The 19,164-nt window shown below is 36.2% G+C and overlaps 1 protein-coding gene across 1 annotated transcript in view; it reads left to right on the top strand.

Annotated features, from left to right (window-relative positions):
* The window catches only part of ARID4B (AT-rich interaction domain 4B), an 89,681-nt gene that overhangs the window by 37,877 nt on the left and 32,640 nt on the right, over positions 1-19,164 (top strand). The window contains exons 6-12 of the mRNA XM_034060475.1: positions 4,225-4,304; positions 6,651-6,742; positions 9,395-9,533; positions 13,247-13,326; positions 14,622-14,695; positions 15,534-15,679; positions 18,851-18,923. Of these exons, the coding sequence (XP_033916366.1) occupies positions 4,225-4,304; positions 6,651-6,742; positions 9,395-9,533; positions 13,247-13,326; positions 14,622-14,695; positions 15,534-15,679; positions 18,851-18,923 (684 nt within the window). The remainder of the gene's footprint in view (positions 1-4,224; positions 4,305-6,650; positions 6,743-9,394; positions 9,534-13,246; positions 13,327-14,621; positions 14,696-15,533; positions 15,680-18,850; positions 18,924-19,164) is intronic.

The raw sequence follows: 19,164 nt of genomic DNA, 5'->3' as shown, positions 1-19,164 counted from the left end.
TTAAGCATGGTGAGAAATTATTTTGGAGATGTTTAGGTATTCAAAATTTGTTTAACCCTCCCCCCCCCCTCCAAAAAAAAAAGCTTCTTATTTTGGGGTTTTATGAGAAACTGTACCCCTCAACAATATGAAATTGGGACCCCAAATAAAGACTTAGTGAATTGCTCTATAATTGGTAACTGCTTCTTAGATGTTTAATATGCTATTGTTAAATATTCTGAAGCAAAATATGCTGTCGTAGTTACTTAAGAAAAAGTGCTTTTAAAACACAAGTTGGAATACTTACTTTTCCCTACTCTCAGGCTTATCCCTGATAGAAGTGCTGAAAAAAAGACAAAAGCTTGTTTTTTAAAAAGTCTTTTTCTGTTTGTTTTCCCTATTTTTAATGTGACATTTCAGACTTTAGATGATGCATCCACATGTTCACAAACAAATACAGGTTTAAAAAAAAGATATAATATTTTTAAAGGCTTTACATACATGGGTTTATGTTTTGGTGTTGTGTACCAGTAGATCAGTCTGTCTTGGAGAACTGCTCAACTGTAGAATGAAAATATATATTCCATCTGTTAGTCTTAAGGGTACTAAGGAGATTTATAGTTTCTTGAGAAACTACATGTTTCCTTCCTTGGGAAGGACTGGGGACATGGGAAGATGAAGACCAGGACTTGAAAGAACCTTAGCAAGACTTCATTGTTTTTGAGATATTAAGGGTTGTTATAGAGGAAGTGAAATTGAACATCTAGGGGAAGACTAACTTTCCCTAATTGTAGTCCTTTTTAGAAAGGAATAGAGCTGCAAGTTTAGATAAGTCCTTCCAGAGAAGTATTGCAGAAAATACTATCTATTTTCTTGTTGGACAAGTAGAATGTATGAGTAAAGGAGAAACCAAGTTAGGATCAGGTGAAACATGAGGTATAAAGATAAGAATTAACAATATAGATAGTCTTTTTGTAATTAACATAGGAGTGGATCAGATGTGAGAGCTTTCAAGAATAAAATGGTGTGTTTGGTGTTAGAACTATTGTATGTCTATGTTTGTCCTTCTAAGAAAGCATGAGGTTAGCAGTTTAGCCGGAAGAACTCAGTAGGAGTCTAGATAAAATTTTATAGGTGTCATGGCGTTGCAATCTGTAAATCGAAGCAGATGTCTGTCAAAAATCCTGAACTAGAGAAAATAAGAGGAGATCTAAGAGTTGAGACCAGAAACCATATTTTATAGATAAAAGTAGACAAAAGCATATTGACCTTGCAGAGTAAGTGGCACAGCTGCTGGCTATATAATGCACTTTGAAAGATAAGTGACTCTAGCAGTGGCTAATTAAAATAATCTTTGTCAGGAGAGTAAGTGGCATGAGACTGAAATTATCTTTACAGACAGTGATGACTTCGCAGATCTAAGTGAAAGTCCCACTTCAAGGGGTAGTTGCCATTTACCAGATTTCAGAATTAGCACAGATCTTAACCTAATGTTGTCCTAGCACTTGTTGAGAAGTACTTGCGTTGTTAATGATTTTGTGAATAAAATTACTGTGATTTGGTCAAAAACTTCGTAATTTGATCAAAAACTTTGTGAAGGGACAGATCTGAAATAGAGCCTTTCCAGAAGTGCTTACTTAAGACTGTTTATGCCACTGCAGCAGTTAACATGTAGCATTTAAAGGGATAGTTATTTAGGACTACTTGAGAACTCTTCTAACACTAAAGTATGGGCAATGTTGCTTCAAGAGCACCTTTGTCTGTGTTATGTTCATAAGATGTTGTCTGAATAGAAATTATATATCAGTTTGTCTACATGTCTTTTTTTTGTGCTACTTTTCTATGAAAGGAAGATAGGAACTAAATTAAATAAATAAATTTAAAAAGCCCCAAACCCACAAAAAGCCCCCAGCTGGTATAGCCTTTTTTAATTAGTATAACACAGTTACATAAATACATGAAGTGTCCTTAGTTTAGTTGTCAAAACTCAAAAAGTTCAAGGTGTTCCCATCTTGGTAGCCAAATACTGTTTTGTCATTCATATAAATATGTCTTTAGAAAGTTTAAGTGATACTTTTACACTTTTACATTTAACTCTGTTTATTATGAGTGAAGAAAACAATTGTAAGTTGTTTGCTTTACTAAAAATGCAGAATTGTGCATTTTCAAAGTAGTCTTACCTCCTTCTGGAGTTTTCTGTCATTACATTGCTTTTTCTCAGAATTCAAAGTGGTTTTATTTGCATTAGGTTGCCTTTTTTTCCTTTTTTTTTTTTCATTGCAGTCTCAGAGTAGGTGTTCTTAAACGTATCACACTCCTGTATGTCTGCTCAGCGGACTGTTTTGAGGATGTTCCATTAGATTGGAATGTCATTACAGCCATGAGTGCTATGGTGGCCACACAAGTCTTTCAGGAAGGTGAAGCTTTTCTTTTGAATGTATTCATGTAACAGACCAAGATTAAGAATGCCTCTGGCGGGGAAGAGGCCACAAGCAGATTACCATAAGGATACATAATGTGGCTATCTACCATCTCTGAATAGATTTACCTCTGTTGTAGTCAGCTTATTCCTAGATTTATGTTTTGTGGTTTTTTTACTTTCTCATTATGTAAGGAGACTGTTACGTTAATTAACACAAACTAAATTAGTAACCTGCTGCCTTCTACTTTACTTAACAAAGGGGGAGGCCTAATTATGTGCTGGCTGTTTGAGATGCAGCTCCAAATCTGTGTGTTTTCTTGTGCAGTTTTTACCCTTGATACTTTTCAACAAATTTTGGAAGTGATAGATGTGCATCCATAATATTTTATCACTAAACAGTAGTCAATGATTACTGTAGTTATTACTGTACAGACTAGGGAATGGCAGTCGCAAGGGGGAATTCTGGACATCAACAGTACTGAATTTTAGATAGGCATGAAAAACAATCAGAAGTAGGCAAAAGTTACTTTCGTATTGAATAAACACTGTTTAAAATTTTTGATGTACCTTGTTACTTTTTGTGTATTTTTGTTTGAATTAGTAAATATTGAAAATAGAATATAGCACCCACTTATCTGAAAGCCAGACATGGTTGAAGATTAATCTCTGTGGTCTTGCCAGGCATCTTTTGCTAGTTGACAGCCATTCAGTTCTCCTAATGCTATTATTTTGACTCTTTATTTGTGGAAGTGTTTACTTGTTTTTAGTTTCCTACCACATAATTGAGTTCTAATGAGACTGAAAGAGTCAGGCTTGGCATTACTTTGATGGACAGGGGAGAAGATTTGAGTGAAGGTGAAAGAGACATGTTAAGAAATTGCTGAAATGTTTTTAATGTAGTATTTTGATCTAATCTTGGGGTCAGGTGACCAGAAAAGTGTTCAAGGTCATAGCAGTGTGAGAACATGAATGTAATTACCACTAGTGGGGAGAAGAAGCCAGTTCTTGTCCCACTGGACAGTGTAAGCATAGCCTGAGAGTTAAAATTTGTCATGAAGTTTTTATCCATTAAGTACCTGTAGGAGACTTGACAAAACCTTACTTTGTGTATGATCAGTTTGCCAGCTTCTCAAGATCCCACCTTTAATGTGAGCAGTGCATTTCAAGATTCTAAAAAATTAAGTACATAGATGAGGACAAATGTGTTATGAACTTGTTTCCAGTTGATCTGGGGATAGCAGAGGTAGCAGAAAATCAAGAAACCAGGAGCTCCACATTTCTCTCACTACAGCTGCTTTTGATGATTGCACTTTGATGATTATTTTCTTCCTTAGGCTGATGTCGCTGTTGTTTTGTAGTCAGTTGTTGAGTCAGAGAAACATGTTAAACTTTGCACAACATTAAACTGTAGCTTATCCTTTTACGTTTCTCCATAGTAAGCATAGCTTGCATTTGACTATTGTAGGAGCTCTGGTAATGTGATGAAATTCTGTAAAAAGTGAAAATGCTTGAGCAATTTTTTTTTATTTTAGCTTGTGTTGATCTTTAGTTTTTGTCCTAATCGATGAATTGTCTGCTTAATTACTGATTACTTCAGATTGCATTTAACATATGTGGCATGGAGTAGATACAGTGAGACAGCAGCCTGTGTATGTCATTGATCTTTACAAATGCTTTACTGAGTATGCAGCAGTATCCAGGTGCACAGCTTTGTTTTAAGGACTGGCTACAGTTCTATATATGTCATTCTTTCTGATGTCTAATCAATCACTTGTTTAAAAAAAATCTTTTTTTTGCTTGCATCACGTCTTACCTGGTGACAGTGTTTGATGATGGTGATGAGAAGACTCTTAGACGCTCCTCCCTATGCCTAAAAGGAGAAAGACATTTTGCTGAAAGCGAGGTAATTGAAGAGTTTTTATATGACAATTTTTTATTTAGAAAAAAATTTTAAGTGATATTTTTAAAAAGTACCTCAGTCTTCAGTATGTTATGTACATCCATGCCACTAGAAATGGGGATTACATAAAATACAGTCTGTAGGGTCTGGCTACTTTGCTTTGTGTATAAAAATATCCAAGTATTCATTAAAAAAAAAAAGATGGTACATGAAAAAATTAACGTACATATTTGGACATAAGTTCTGCTGGATTTTAGGTAAATGATCAAGCCTAATTTGTAACAGCTGATACACTTGATAGTTCAGTCCTTCCTTTTCTTTTAAAAGGCAAATTATAAATTGCTGTTACCTGTTAATTTGAAGATGGTTACCAGTATTTTGAAGCTGGTTCATTTTCTTAAAGGTGACTTGCACACTAAAGTATGCAGGCAACTGTAGCAAATTTCAAATAGTTGAGATTGCACAATGAGGGTTATTACTACTTATTATGTAAGACAATCTGGACTGATGGGCAGGTTTATGTAATCATGTAAGCTTATTGGAAAGCTACTGAAGACTGGGACTTTTTTTTTGCTCTACATAAATATGCTTTAGTATTGTAGTTAGCAGAGCATGTTGCCTGCGTATTGAGTTCTTGTGAAGGTTCAAACACCTTCTAGGACCCTAAGTCAGGATTAAACACAGGTAAAGAAGAGGGCCTAATTAGATGCCTAAATCTGGATTCAGATATAAATGCTATATTTCAAATATTTGTGGTGTTCCCTCAATTAGCTTTGTCATTAACGATTAGCACTTCTGAAAACTAGGTTAATTCTGTTCCACAAGTACTTTTTTAAAATGGTTTCAGGAGTATTACTTGCACAGTAAGCAGGCTAAAAGTTTTAGTGTCTAAATTGCTTTTGTGACTCATTTGGCTGAACAAGAGTGATTTCAGATTATTTTGTCAGATTCAAAGAAAGCGTACATTCAGGTGACTCCTACTCTTTTATTTTGTCATCATTCTTATCGACTTAACTTTTGATGTCTTGCCAGAAATCACTGATACACAATTCACTGTCACCATCTCTTAATGAAACACATTTTGTACACTTCTAATAGTCACCTCATGATTGCACAGCTACTCAGCAGGGAAAATTACATCTCCAGTTTCTTCTGTAATTAGACCAGTGCCACACAATTGTCTTGTTCTGATGTTGCTTTAGCTTCATCTCTGACTTCCTAAGTGTGTGGGATCTTTTAGTATGTCCACCACCCTCGGAAGTAATCATGCATTTACTTTAAGACTTAAAAGCCATTTTTATTGTCTTTATGTCCAGTTCTGTCTGACACAGAATACTTTGAGATTCTTGTTGGTGTTTCATGTTTAAAATTAATATACGACTCAGAAGTGTAATTTAGAGTCTGCTCTTCGGAAGGCTTTATGCCTTCTTTCAAAGAAAAAGTGTAAGTGGCTACACAAGAAACCTGTCTGTACAGGAGCCTTCATATTTGGAATCATTCAAACAAATAACAGCAGTCTCAGGGAAAGTAGGTACTGCATGTCATAGAATCATAGAATAGTTAGCGTTGGAAAGGACCTTAAGATCATCTAGTTCCAACCCCCCTGCTATGGGCAGGGACACCTCACACTAAGCCATATCACCCAAGGCTTCATCTAACCTGGCCATGGAGTCCTTCTGTTGATGCTTTAGCAGTCTTCCTGAACAGAGAAAGTCCTTTCTTTCTGTCCCTCTCTTTTTGTTTTGATGCTAATATAGCATCAGTTAGCACCCCCTCAATTATCATTGTAGCAACCTCTTCAAAATTGTTCTAGAATCATTCTCTCCCATATCAAATTATGAATTACTAACAAAATACAATTAACTTGTCATGTTTGTTGCTACTGAATTATTTAGCAGTCCCATTACATAGGGGATCTTGTTCATTTATAAGTAGATTATGGGGTTTTTAGTCTGATGGTAGGACAAGCAAAGAACTAATCCTGTAGAGATGGAGTATCCCAGGTCAGTAAAGTACCTGATAACCTGACACTTAATTCTGTGTTTGAATAGTTGAAAGGCAGGACTTCTAACAAGAACTGTGTGTTGGAAAAAGTTAATTATTTGGAGGTGGGGAGAAAACGTTGAAACACCACACCCTCCCCCCCCGGAAAAAAAAACACAACAAGACAACCCCACAGAATTTACAAAAATTAACAGTGCTGTCTATGCTGTACTGACGTATTTCTTTTATAATTCTTTATTGGCAACAATTACTTTAACCAGATTATAAAAATTCATGGTTTGGAGAATAACTTATACCAGGCTTTTAATATGTGTATGTATATGTATTTTTTTTTCATTTCAACAGACATTAGATCAGCTTCCACTCACAAATCCTGAACACTTTGGGACTCCTGTTATAGGGAAGAAAACAAACAGAGGAAGGAGATCCAATCATATGTAAGTTTAACGTCTTTATATCTGTGCTGTATCTTTTCAGTTCTGAAGCTTTTGAGTGTGTGTAGCTGTACAGGTTTCTCCTATTCAGAAAACATGAAAGGTGTTGATTAGCTTTCAGACTGAAAGTCAATTTTGTTTGTATTGTTGCATACAAGAATTACAAGTCTTCATGTAATCAGGTTTTAAAATAGTGCCAGGTATAGGCAAGGTGGGTTTTTGTTCTTGATTTTGTTATTTAAGTTAAAAAAAAAAAGTTGGATATCAAGTGAAATTGCATTGTTAAGCTACATTCAGAAGCTTTCCTGGAGTAGAATTTTAATATTATAAATGCTTTGGACTCAAACTAAACCCATTATGATGCAGTCTTTGTTCAGCTGATTTGAAGTGTTTGTAGGAGGTGTACTAGAATCCTCATATAGATCTTTGGTTGTCTCTGAAGGTCTCACCTGTTTCTCTTAGAAATAGGTGAACGGTAGTAGAGTTTGCAGCAAAGCTTGTTGATAGAAAAACAGAGTTCAAGAGCAGTAACTTGATTTCCTAGGTGCTACAATTCTTGGTAGGTGTGATCTTGGAAAAAAAAAACCCAGTGGTAAATAATCCACCCTTTCTCTTTGTTGTTTGTGGGTGGGTGGGAGGTTGTGGTTTGGTGAGGTGGGGGTTGTTTGTTTTTAAAGTTCTGAGGTGGTAGTGGCTGGGGTGAGAAAGAAGTTCTCATGCTTCCTTTCATGCTGTCTTTTCAGTTGTTTGAAATAAATATAACCCTCTAGATGCAGTGGTATTAGAAGTTTACTCAGTTATTGATTCACTAATTTGTGATGTATTAAGGAAATAGATGGAAAAAAACTGGTGTATACCACAAAGAATGTGACTACAGCATCCTGATGTTACATTGTCTTCTCTTGTACAGGTCCTTATTAGAAACATAGAATAGTTAGGGTTGGAAAGGACCTTAAGATCATCTCGTTCCAACCGCCCTGCAATGGGCAGGAACACCTCACACTAAACCATGTGACCCAAGGCTTTGTCCAGCCTGGCCTTGAACACTGCCAGGGATGGAGCATTCACAACCTTCCTGGGCAATCCATTCCAGTACTTCACCACCCTAACAATAAAGAATTTCTTCCTTAAGCAGGGGAGGTTTAGATTGGATAGAAGTTTTAACCCGTTACCCCTTGTCCTATCACTATGGTCCCTAATGAATAGTCCCTCACCAGCATCCCTGTAGGACCCCTTCAGATACTGGAAGGCTGTTACGAGGTCTCCACTCAGCCTTCTCTTCTCCAGGCTGAACATTATGATAAAAACAACACACTTATGATTAATATTGACTGAATTGAGTAAAAAGACAAATTGCAGAGATACTAGTGTGAGCTAGGTTGAAGTCTCTTTAAAATAATTCTGGCTTTCTCTCTAGTTGCCTTATTTCTCTTCCAACAAGAGTTTCTCAAAGCCCAGAAAGCAGCCTGAAGGGCTTCATACAGTATTTTAAAGAAATCACTACTTTAAAAAAGGATGTTATGGTGGAAAAAAACCAACAAACCAATGCTTTACGAGCACTGCAAATGATAACATAAAATTAAGGTGGGGAAAAAGAAACATACCTAAGACTGTAAATCAGTGTTCTTCTTTTACACCAGTGCTAATTGTAAGTCTTCTGTTGATAGTGAACTTTGTACTCGGAAGTAGTTATGTGAAAAATGGAAAATAGCTTTTAAAACTCTGCTTGTTGAGCTTGTTGAACACACTGTGTATTTCCCGTATTTTTTTTCAAAGTAGTAACAACAGAGAGTGGGCACCAGGAGTTCTGGGCGTTGGTTGGGTTTGGTTTTGGTGGTAGTTTGGTTTTTGTTTGTGTTTTGTTTGGGGTTTATTATTATTGTTGTTGTTGTTGTTATGGTATTTTTAATTAGTTGCAGGTAATTTTAGTTGGGGTAGTTTTGTACATTTAGACTCCCTGTGCGGTGAAACCCAGGTGGCAGTTTGTACTGGGACAGTCAAGACAATGAACCAGAACCCTTTTTAATCAAACCGTCTTTCCACCTTTGCCCTTCTACTTACATTCCAACACTTCATTCAGTGTGAAATTGAAATGGTCATTAAAATGCTTCACTGCACATGTTTAAAGAACTGTTTCAGGATAAATAGACTGGTAATCTCTTTGCTGTTTATCTTCATAGCTGCTGTTTCTTCTTCGGAGATTTGTCCTCTCTCAAAATAGCTTTTTTTCTGTATGGCTGTTAGAATACAAGCATAGAGAGATTAAAAAGAAAACTAAAACAGTTTAGCTAATGTTGATGCAAAACTCCAACTGCAGCCGTAATTTTGAACAGTGCTTCACTGAGGCAGAATTCTAGTTTTGAATGTCCTGACAGTGCATTTCTGTTCTCCATGTGGATGTACAGTGGTGTTTTGTTTTTGTTTTGGTTTTTTTTGCATGTATTACGTGTGGAAGTCCATTTATGAGTTTGTAATGTTTGAGTTGCTGTAATATCCATATAAATACCTCAGGTCAGTTTTATCCTCAAACACTTAACAGGCAATTCAAATCACTATTATTTATGCCTGTACTTTAGAAACACAGCTTTGGGTCTCCAGAAATTACAATAGGCAGGTTTTGAATAGTTGAGTTTTAAGTCTTTTTCTGTTGTTTAGTCCTGAAGAAGAATCTTCATCCTCTTCCAGCGATGAAGATGAAGATGATAGGAAACAAAGTGATGAATTACTGGGAAAAGTTGTGTGTGTGGACTACTTCAGTGTGGATAAAAAGAAAGCTCTGTGGTTTCCAGCCTTGGTAAGAGTTACATATTTATTTTAATTTTGTAAAGTTTCATTAGTTTCTGGGCATCAAAGAAAAGTGGTTTGGTTTTGTTTTGCTTTGTTTTTTTCTTCTTTTGGATTAACCTATATTCTTGTTTGAACATACTGTGTTTCTTCAAATTGGATCATATCATAATAGTTAAAGGAAATACCGTATTTGTAAATAGTTTGTTTACAACAAATGATTGCTAATATGGCTTTAGTTTATCCAAACAGACAAAGTTTGTTGACCTAATTTCAGCTCAACAATATGCTGAGTACTGTTGAATTAAAATTTCAGGGCTTTTTTCCTCAGCTATTGCATGTAATTTTTCTGAACTAGCAAGTTTTATCAAGAAAGAAAATATAAAGTAGTACAAAAAAGGGGAGTTTCAGTGATTACATAGATGCTATTCTTCTAGGTTCAATATAAACACAGTTGATAATAAAATATTTCTTTTTTTTCTTTGTTACCATGGTAGGTAGTAAAGAATTGCCAACAGATTTCTTTTAAAAATTCATTGTAGTCTTTTAGTACAAATATTTTCTATCTTCCTTTATTCAGGCTTAAAGGCATTTAAAATAAATTTCTAATAAAATATTACTGCTAGCATAAGGTTTGAACATAGAGTTACTTGTTATCTTTGGAAATTATTTCCATATGTGGTACCTTCTAGTACCATGCTTTTGAATTTTTTTTTCTTATTCATTATAAATATTTGAATAATTTCCTCCTGGCACTGAAAGCTAATGTTTATCAAATTTCAGGAAGACTTGTGCTCTGCTTTCTCAAAAGATGCTGTACATTTAACACTGTACTGCCATACAGTAACATTTAACTGTTCTTAGTGTTTGCAATATCTCTCAGTTGCTTCTTTGTATGTGTCACCTCCTGTCTATTGTAATGGAGTCCGGAGGCTTTCCAGCAGGACTTCTTTTGGAGTTGATGGAAGAGAATGAGTCACTAAAGTCTTTTTTTACAGGGGAAAGGGCAGAATATAGAGCAAGGTGATATCATGTTATGGACAGATAGCTTTAAGAGAGGTTTGCAGTAATAAGACAAGAAAATCGAGTTGTTTCTTTGCTGAAAGCTGTCATCAAGATTGATGCATTATTGCGTACCTTATAGTTGCACTCTGAGGAGTGGTCAGTTAGACTGGCTTGAGCTGTTTTATGTCACACTGATGGGTTAGCCCCTCTGGTCATGCACATGACAGACAGCTGTTTCCATGGTAGCCTCTCTGGTAGGTGTTGGGCTTGCATGTAACTAATGCAGGGCTGGTCAGGATAGCTGTGGGTCAAACCTGAAAGATTAACTGAATTGTTGCTTATGCTCCCAAGGTATACTAAAGATACACACTGGAATTCTTTAGCTTTCATTTGGAGACTGGAATAGCTCACAATACCTTTGTGGAAAGCTTCCTGCGGTGGCAGAGGAGCAGTGTAGAATGAAGTTTGAAGGTAGAGCTTGTTGACTCTGGAATAGCTTATCCTAGATCAACTGTTATTTTAGTAATGAGGTTTATGGCTCTGTAAATAAACATCATATTGCATTTAACCTGAAAGGTTGTGCCAAATAATAGGTTTTGTGCTCTGAGTAGCTGCTGCTTTTTCTGCCCCTTTTTCCCCTCCACAGTTTTTCCCTGTAAATCCCCTCCCTTGTGCCTGTGCCCATCCATTCCTTTATCTTGAAAGCAGGTTACTATATTAACAAAGTAATTTCATCTTATTACTGATAAATTTTACTTTAACTTTATATCACGCTAATTGTAATTATGTGAATAATGAAATGAAAATTCAGCTTTAATATGCTGAAGAATGTGTATTCCATAATTACTTTGTTATTGATGGTATTGTGTACAGGTAAGCTTTGTTTGGGAACAGAGGACATTGTGCGAGTTTATTATGGGAAAAGATGTTGAGGGATTAGTCTAAACCTTTACAACAAATAACAGTTAAGATTAGTAGAGGAAATAGATTACTTTGGATATCAGTCCTATAGCCAGATGGGCTGTCATTTAGAAAAGTGAAACTGTAGGGGTCTAAATTTGTTAAAAATTATTCTGAGGACTCAGTGAGTGACCGCACTGTTTTATTGCTGCATGCATGGGGGCTTTTCTACAGCTTGTATTTTTTTGGGAGGGTGGAAAGAGGAGAAATAGGGTTGAGAGCAGTGATGTAATTGTAAAAAGGCCTGGCAGTTGCTCCTTATGTCAAAGTATGATTTAGTAAGCCTTGTATCATTATCAGTTTTAATGTGTAGTTAAAAGCTTTTGAAAGATGCATTGAGGAAACCTGCTTGTGGCACTTCAGAAAATTGAGTCTATATAGGATCATCTCTCTCCTTCTTCTGTGACTCCTGTGGAGTTTGTTTTGCAAGGAAATTGAGAAAACGTGATTCAGGCAAAATTGAGGTGATGCTGCTTGATGTAAAGGCACAAGATGAGGTTGTGGTGAGCTGTTTTCCAGCCTCTGGAAGGAGTTCTGACTACTAAGATCTTGATGCTTCTAGAAAACTGGTAGCTAAGGCCATAAGGGCCTTTCTCAGTCTTTAGAAAGCTAGGAAATTGCACCTGTTTCAGATGGGGAATGATAATCACTGTCTTTTTACTTTGATACTAAAACACTGTTGCAAACTCTGTCTCAAACTGCATTTCAGTTAGTAAGTTGTAGTATTGTAAAGTAATTTCTTTGGAGACTGTCGAATGCATTGAATGTGGAGACTTAGGCTGTTAAGTTTTATTTTTCTTGGGAAGAATGTGCTCTGTGATACACAACTCTGTTTCCAGTTCAGCTGGTGCTTTTGACTTTACCTTCTAAAATGCTATATGGCTGGTGACCTATGTAAGGAGGGAGAATAAAATTGTCATGCAGTATTTGTGGTAGAAAAAATAGGAATGAAAGAAGTTGGTATGAGAGAGAAATAGTATTTACCAGGGCTAAGTTAGTGCTGCTGGTCATTTGCTGCTCCTTGGGGTATCATAATGGCTAGTCTTTCTTAGTTTTAAGGGAACGTTTTGAGAGAAGAAAGAGGATGGAGAGGGTTGTTTTTCTGTTCTGTAACTCTAGAATTTTGAGATGTGTTATTAAATTCCTGAAGATTTTTAATTAAGGACTTGTGTACTGGTTTAACAAAACTTGAATAGCTTTTAAAATTGCAACATATAACTGGTATGTTGTTTTGGTGCTAGACTTGATTAGTCTACTTCTTGAATTAAAGAATATATCATACTACTTGAGGCACTCTTATAGATAGATGACTCATGAATCCTCCATTATAAAATTGCATTTCATAAATCCTGTATGGCCTTGGTTTTGAAACTGTGTGATTACATACTTCCAGTTTATGGAAGTTCTTCAGAAGAGGTCTCTAACTCAGGTAGCAGCACTTGGTGGAATTTCTGTCCTTTTAGGATAAGAAGTTGAATAACTTGTAGTGGCATGACAGGTACTTAACTTTTGTCAGAATACTGTTCTTAGTTATGTCTTTGGCAGCAGCTGTCAGTTCCCTCCAGGAAGTGAGCATGAACTCATCTATTCTGTAATCAAACGAGATTATCTCTTTGTTTTGAGGTATGTCAGTTGCCCTCATCTCATGCTGCTAAGGAGACATGAGTCCAAAAACTTTCTGACAAGTATTGGATATACTATTACTTTGGTTTTTTCCTTTTTCTCTCTATAAATTTTGCATTTGTAATATCTTTGCAGGTGGTTTGTCCAGATTGTAGTGATGATATTGCAGTGAAAAAAGACAATATTCTCGTTCGTTCTTTCAAGGATGGCAAATTGTGAGTAGGACTGTAGACATTGACACTTGAATGAAATCTATACCAGCCAAATGAATGTGAGATGTGTTTGGGTAAAGCATTAATGACATCAGTAAGCTCACTAAGTTTCTGCCAAGATTTTTCTAATGTTTAGAAAACTGTTAGCAGCCTACATTGTGGTGAACTGTCATTGTTAATAGTAGGATGCATAAATCTATCTGTCTTCATTTTAATTTCATTGCCTCAATGGTGGCAAACAAAGCAGTATTTCGTGACTCTGAGAATGCCCTGAGACTCTTTCCTGCTCTGTTTGGAATAGAGCACTGCTTTTCAGAAATGTGGCCATAATTTTATCCAGCTACAGAAAGTGGTGGGTGGGGTGTGTGCATGAGTGCACGTACACCACATTCACACAGAGAAACTCTTCCTTTTTTTGAGGTAATAAAGCATATATTTTTCTCAGACTAGACTAGAGCTCCACATTGTCTTGTTCTTTGAAAAGAGCTGTAACACTACTCAAAGTAGGAAAGAAGACAGAGAAACCTAGAAAACCCAACTCTATCATATTTGTTATAGAATAAGAAACTTTGTGTTCTTAAACTCATGTTGGTTACGGAGGGGGGGTCAATGGATTAAAATAGTTATTTATTCTAGCATTTGGGTTTTATTTTTAAAGTTACAGCTATTCATTGTACTTGGTTCAATTTAACAGAATGCTTTTGCAGAAAAGGATATTGAAATATTTAACAGTTTCATTGAGGGTTAATTGCTAAGTCTAGGCTGTTGCTTTACCATTTGATAGTTACTCAAGCATCAGTGCACATCACTGGAGAAACACACATAAGCATGTGCAAACACAAGCATGTATCCCCCCAAAGCTGCAGTTCAGATTTGTTTCCTTGGATATAGCCATAGTAGAAATTAAAAAGTGCTTTGTTCTTCCAATTTAGAAGTCTTTTATACTAATACTCATTTATGTTTTAAGCAAGGTAGGATCTTATTGTTTGTGGGTGAGTAGTTTCTTGCTAAATTAGTATAAGGGTTTTGTTAAGTAATATATATTTGAGAGATTCCAGAAACTGCCTGTTAGTAGAAGAAGAATGCTATCTTTAATATGCAGTGAGTGTATGTGGGTGGTCTAACCACCTGACTAGTACTGTACCAGACTAACATTGTAGAATTGTCAAAATATACCTCATATGCTGCTTCTGCATGTTTAGTAAGTGTGTTAGTTTTAGTGCTAGTTCTGTTTTATACTGTTAATTTAACTTAATATTTTTAAATACCTTTTTTTTAACACTTTCTAAATTATTTAGTGTTTCTGTGCCAAGAAAAGATGTTCGGGAGATCAGTGAAACTTCACCAAAGCCTGATGCATTGTTAAAACAAGGTAAAATTTACTTCTGTGTGAAAACACATGAGTACGTATTTACTTTGTTATGTAAATTGGACCAAATTTATGGTAGGTTGGTTCATGTCTTAAAAACACTAAAATACAGGATCTTTTCCGTCTGTAATGTATTGAAGTAGAACACTTCTGAAAAGCTAGAGGAATTGTAAACAACCAACAACAAAAAAACGAAACAACAAAAGACCCAAACAACCCCCCCCCCCACACATATTCTACCACACTTGTTTTAAATGTAGGCTTGCCAAACAAAGGGTGTAATGACAGGGCACAGTGGCGTTACACGTTATTTAGTATTTGGCCTCTTGCATTAGATCTTCATAGAGTTATTCTCACCATAGTACCCCTAGTAGTTGTAAGTTGCATTTATGCACTCTCAGGAAACTGGAATTGTGGATTCATTTAAAAGCTTCAGTTTGTGTAATCAGACTCTTAAAATTAGCTTTTGCTTATCTCTTCCTGCTCTTCTCTATTCAATATATGTAAACCACAGTGTAATCCTGTTGGAATAGGGATTCTCTCAATGAAATTTTCATACATGCCCTAATACGGAAGATCCTTATATGTGTCAATAGACACTAACAGGGTAATAATCCTAATAATAGGCCTGAATAATTTGATGTGCAGAGAGCACTAGGCCAGTTTGGTTGGGTAACACAAATAAGGATGAACAAGATGGGGTTGTTGTGGTTCTTTGAATTTGGTGATGGAACTGTTAATAAGCAGTCCTTCCTCCTCACCCCCAGCTATGTTTTTTGATTAAAACATTTGGTCAAACTGGTATTTCCTGCAGTGCTAACAAATGCTGGTCCTTTTACAGCTTTTGACCAAGCCCTCGAATTCCGTAAAAACAGAACTGTCCCTAGTAACTGGAAAACAGAATTAAAAGAAGACAGCTCCAGCAGTGAAGCTGAAGAAGAGGAAGAGGATGAAAAAGAAAAAGAGGATAACAGCAGTGAGGAAGAGGCAAGTGAAGTTAGTAAAGAGCATAGGTACACAGCTGATAAAAAATTACCAAGGCTGTAATATTTAAGTAGGGCTTTTTAACATTAAGGAATATGTAGCACGTTAACACAGGCAACACAGTTAACATACGAAACTAATGTAGTATCTCAGCTTTCAAAATCTCTATTCAACAAAGATAAGTTAATGTGAAAATATCAACTAACAAATATCTTTGAGTCATTGATTGATTGTTTGATTGATGGCTTGGCTTCGCGAGCGAAGATTTGGGAAGGGCTTTAAAACCACCCTTGCTACAAGCACAATGACCAAGGGCATGTAGGATAGGCAAATCTGTTTGGAAAAAAGGCTGCTTAGGCAGTCAGGAAGTGTCTGACCAGGACTGTCATCTCCTGGGCCAATCACAAGTGTAAACCCATGTGGTCAAAAGACTGATTCATTAGGGACTAATAAAAATAGAAACTGAAAGTCAAAGGAAGATCCTGTTTTAAAATCTTTCCCATGCTGATCTTACTGCAATGGCAGAAGGGTTTGCAGTACTTGCTAGGGTCTGAGCAGGATGAAGCAGAGTAGATTCTGGTGTCTGCTGTCTTGTGCATATTGCTTTTTCTAAAAGAAAAAGGGTTCCCTTTATTTCTATTTCTAAATCAGACTTACCTGCTAGCTGTTAAATGGCTGTCTCCAATCTGGGAAGATCTGTGTAGCTAAAAAAAAAATACTTGTTCTGATAAAGGATATGTGATGCTTAAATTATTTCTGATTACTTTAAAACAAGATCCTCTCTTCTAGCACTGGCCTAATTTTATGTACTGCAAAAAGCATGCAGCTACTTTTCTGGATTTCATTTTCAAATGTATGAACCACTTTCTTTTACCTTTGTGACATGGACAGATAGATTAGAGACTGCAGAGTGACCTGCTTACACTATGATGTCTATCTTAGAAGTAAGCAAAGATGGAAAGTATGATATGCCTGCTTCAAACCATTATCTAAGAAACCTTGTTATTTATCTTACTGATTGCTTAACAGCTGCTGTAGATGTTCAGAGGTTACTAACAGGTATTATTATCAAAGTATAATATGCACAGATTCTTTAGAGACTGAAAAAGTGAAAATGCTTTTCAGAGGCATACAGGGTCTTAAGCTTTCCTCCTGAGTGTACTTTCTTAGAAAGTTTGCTTGATTGCTATTGGAGAATTGATAAGGAGTAGCCACTTGCCATTCCGGCGTATCTCTGGATTATTGCTTTTGAGACCTAAGATTATTCTTCAGGCATTGGATCTTATGATTGAGAAAGGAGTGATAGTGTTTTATTCAGCCTCTTATCATGTTTACTTTAGTTCCCCATATATTTTAAAAGTATACATTCCTTCTTAAACGCTTTGTTGGGCTTCTTGGAGGTTTAGTTCAATGACACTCCCCCACACCCCCAGTGCTATGTGGGACCATTTTCTTATGGCTCTTCTGGATGAGGAACATGAGAAACCCAAGTACATAGTCATGAGCTCTTTGCCAGTGATCCATCATATGCTGGGAAAAGTCCTTTCCAAGCAGCTGTCATGGGAGATTAAAACAAAAAACAAACTCCAAAGCTGGATTGATTCCACTCATTTATTTTCTGTGGCCTGTGAATTGTGAATGTTCTTAACCAAGAGTTATCAGTACTATATGCAGAGCTGTAGCATCACCTTGTACCTGTTGTTGAAGAATTGGTAGGTATGCCTGATTTCTGACGCCCCTGCCCAGTGATGCTATATCTGGTTTACTGGTTGTAGTTCTTTGTCCAAACTGTGCTTGCTCATTGAGTAGCCTGCTCAGAGTTCCACCGGTATTCTAGGTATCAGATAGGTGCTCATCACCACATAATGGTGGCTCCTCGTAGAGAATTTCATCTTGCATTGCCTTTGCAAGACTGGAATCTTTTCATTGCATTTCCATGGATAATTATACCTAAATGACAACTGTTTCAGCATATGATGAATACTGAGCATTCTTAGTTTTTGCCTGTTTGCTCTGATGTGTCTTTTAAGTGCATCTAGTGGAAGAGGAAGTGTAGAATTAAGAAAAAAACCTTCTCACTGGTAATAGTTACAGCCTTCATTGACCTTATTTTCTGACATCCATCTCTATTAAATTGATTCAGCAGATGTTGGGGCGGGTTGTTTTGTTTTCTGTTCTGTGTAATAGTGATACCCTGTTTCTATCAATTTCTCAACAGTTGCTATTACTTTAAAGGCAATAAATTTTGTCCACTTTCTTCAGGGTAGGTAAAGATTTAATAATTAGTACAAGGAAGAAGTTGAATGGATAATTAGAACATGAATGAAAATACATGGAAGAAAAATAATTTAGATTTTCTGAATAACTTTTATTACTTATTTTTGGAAACTGCAGGTTAAAAAGTATGCAGGAAACAACATGTATTTGGTGTATTGTTTTGAAATAGCGTAGTCATCAGAATTTCTAAGAATATCTTATGCTGCTGGTTGTGGCAAGTCACATTTTGTAATGAAGTAATAGTGTTACAGAATAAGCCATAGTGCTTTGTTGTGAAATTCCACTGTTTATTAAACTTAATAAATCTAATAAAAAGGTTTAGTAGTGCAATGAACTGAACATTCAAAATATTTATTGTTATTTCAGTTCTGGGATTGATCCTGCTCACCACACGTTCAGCCGGTACCCCATGGCAGTATGCATGCAGTGCCATCGGCTGCGGTTTGTCAGTATTGTGGAGTAAAACACCTAAGAAAGTGTGCCAGCACCATTTTCTCTTTGTCATTGGAAGTGCATAGTGTATCTGGGCATCAAGAAGTCACTTCACTGCAGCAGAAATAAATCTGAGATTTCTGATATAATCTCTTGACCATTGATAGTGGTGTGTCCCAGACTTTCTGTGTAGACAAAATTGAGAATACATCTTGTTTTATCTCTCATGATACTTCAGTGATCAATCAGGAAAGCCATTTCAGTGTGTCTTTACAGTTATTGTTTTATATATTTTGAAAAACTATTTGTAGTTTGTAAAACTTACTTCAGTGTGGCATAGCACTGTATAATATTCTATTGGTGACTAGAGCAAACCAAACTTGAGCATTTGAACCTAAATTGTCAGTGCCATATATTTCTTAATGAAGGCTTGTAACTCAGATTGTGCGCATTGCTTTAAAACAGGAGGAAATTGAGCCGTTTCCTGAAGAACGAGAGAACTTTCTTCAGCAATTGTACAAGTTCATGGAAGACAGAGGTAAGCATTTGAATCTTTGACTTGTAGAAGCTGCAGATAAATGTATTGCTTAGCAGTACTTTGAAGAGTTGAGTCTGTAAACGGGTAGTGCTTTGCAGTTCAGTTTTGGAAACGGTGAGTGTGTATTAATCTCTTCTGACTTCCCCACTATTTAGAAGATAAGTCTGTCACTTGACTTTTCTCCTGAAATAGTCACTTATTCCTGCTTTCAGAAGTAAATGACAGTACTTCATATGTCCTA

The sequence above is a fragment of the Melopsittacus undulatus genome, chromosome 3 (assembly GCF_012275295.1).
Source record: "Melopsittacus undulatus isolate bMelUnd1 chromosome 3, bMelUnd1.mat.Z, whole genome shotgun sequence".
NCBI lineage: Eukaryota > Metazoa > Chordata > Aves > Psittaciformes > Psittaculidae > Melopsittacus > Melopsittacus undulatus.
The sequence above is the reverse complement of the archived record's forward strand: the minus strand, read 5'-3'. Positions and strand labels throughout refer to the sequence as shown.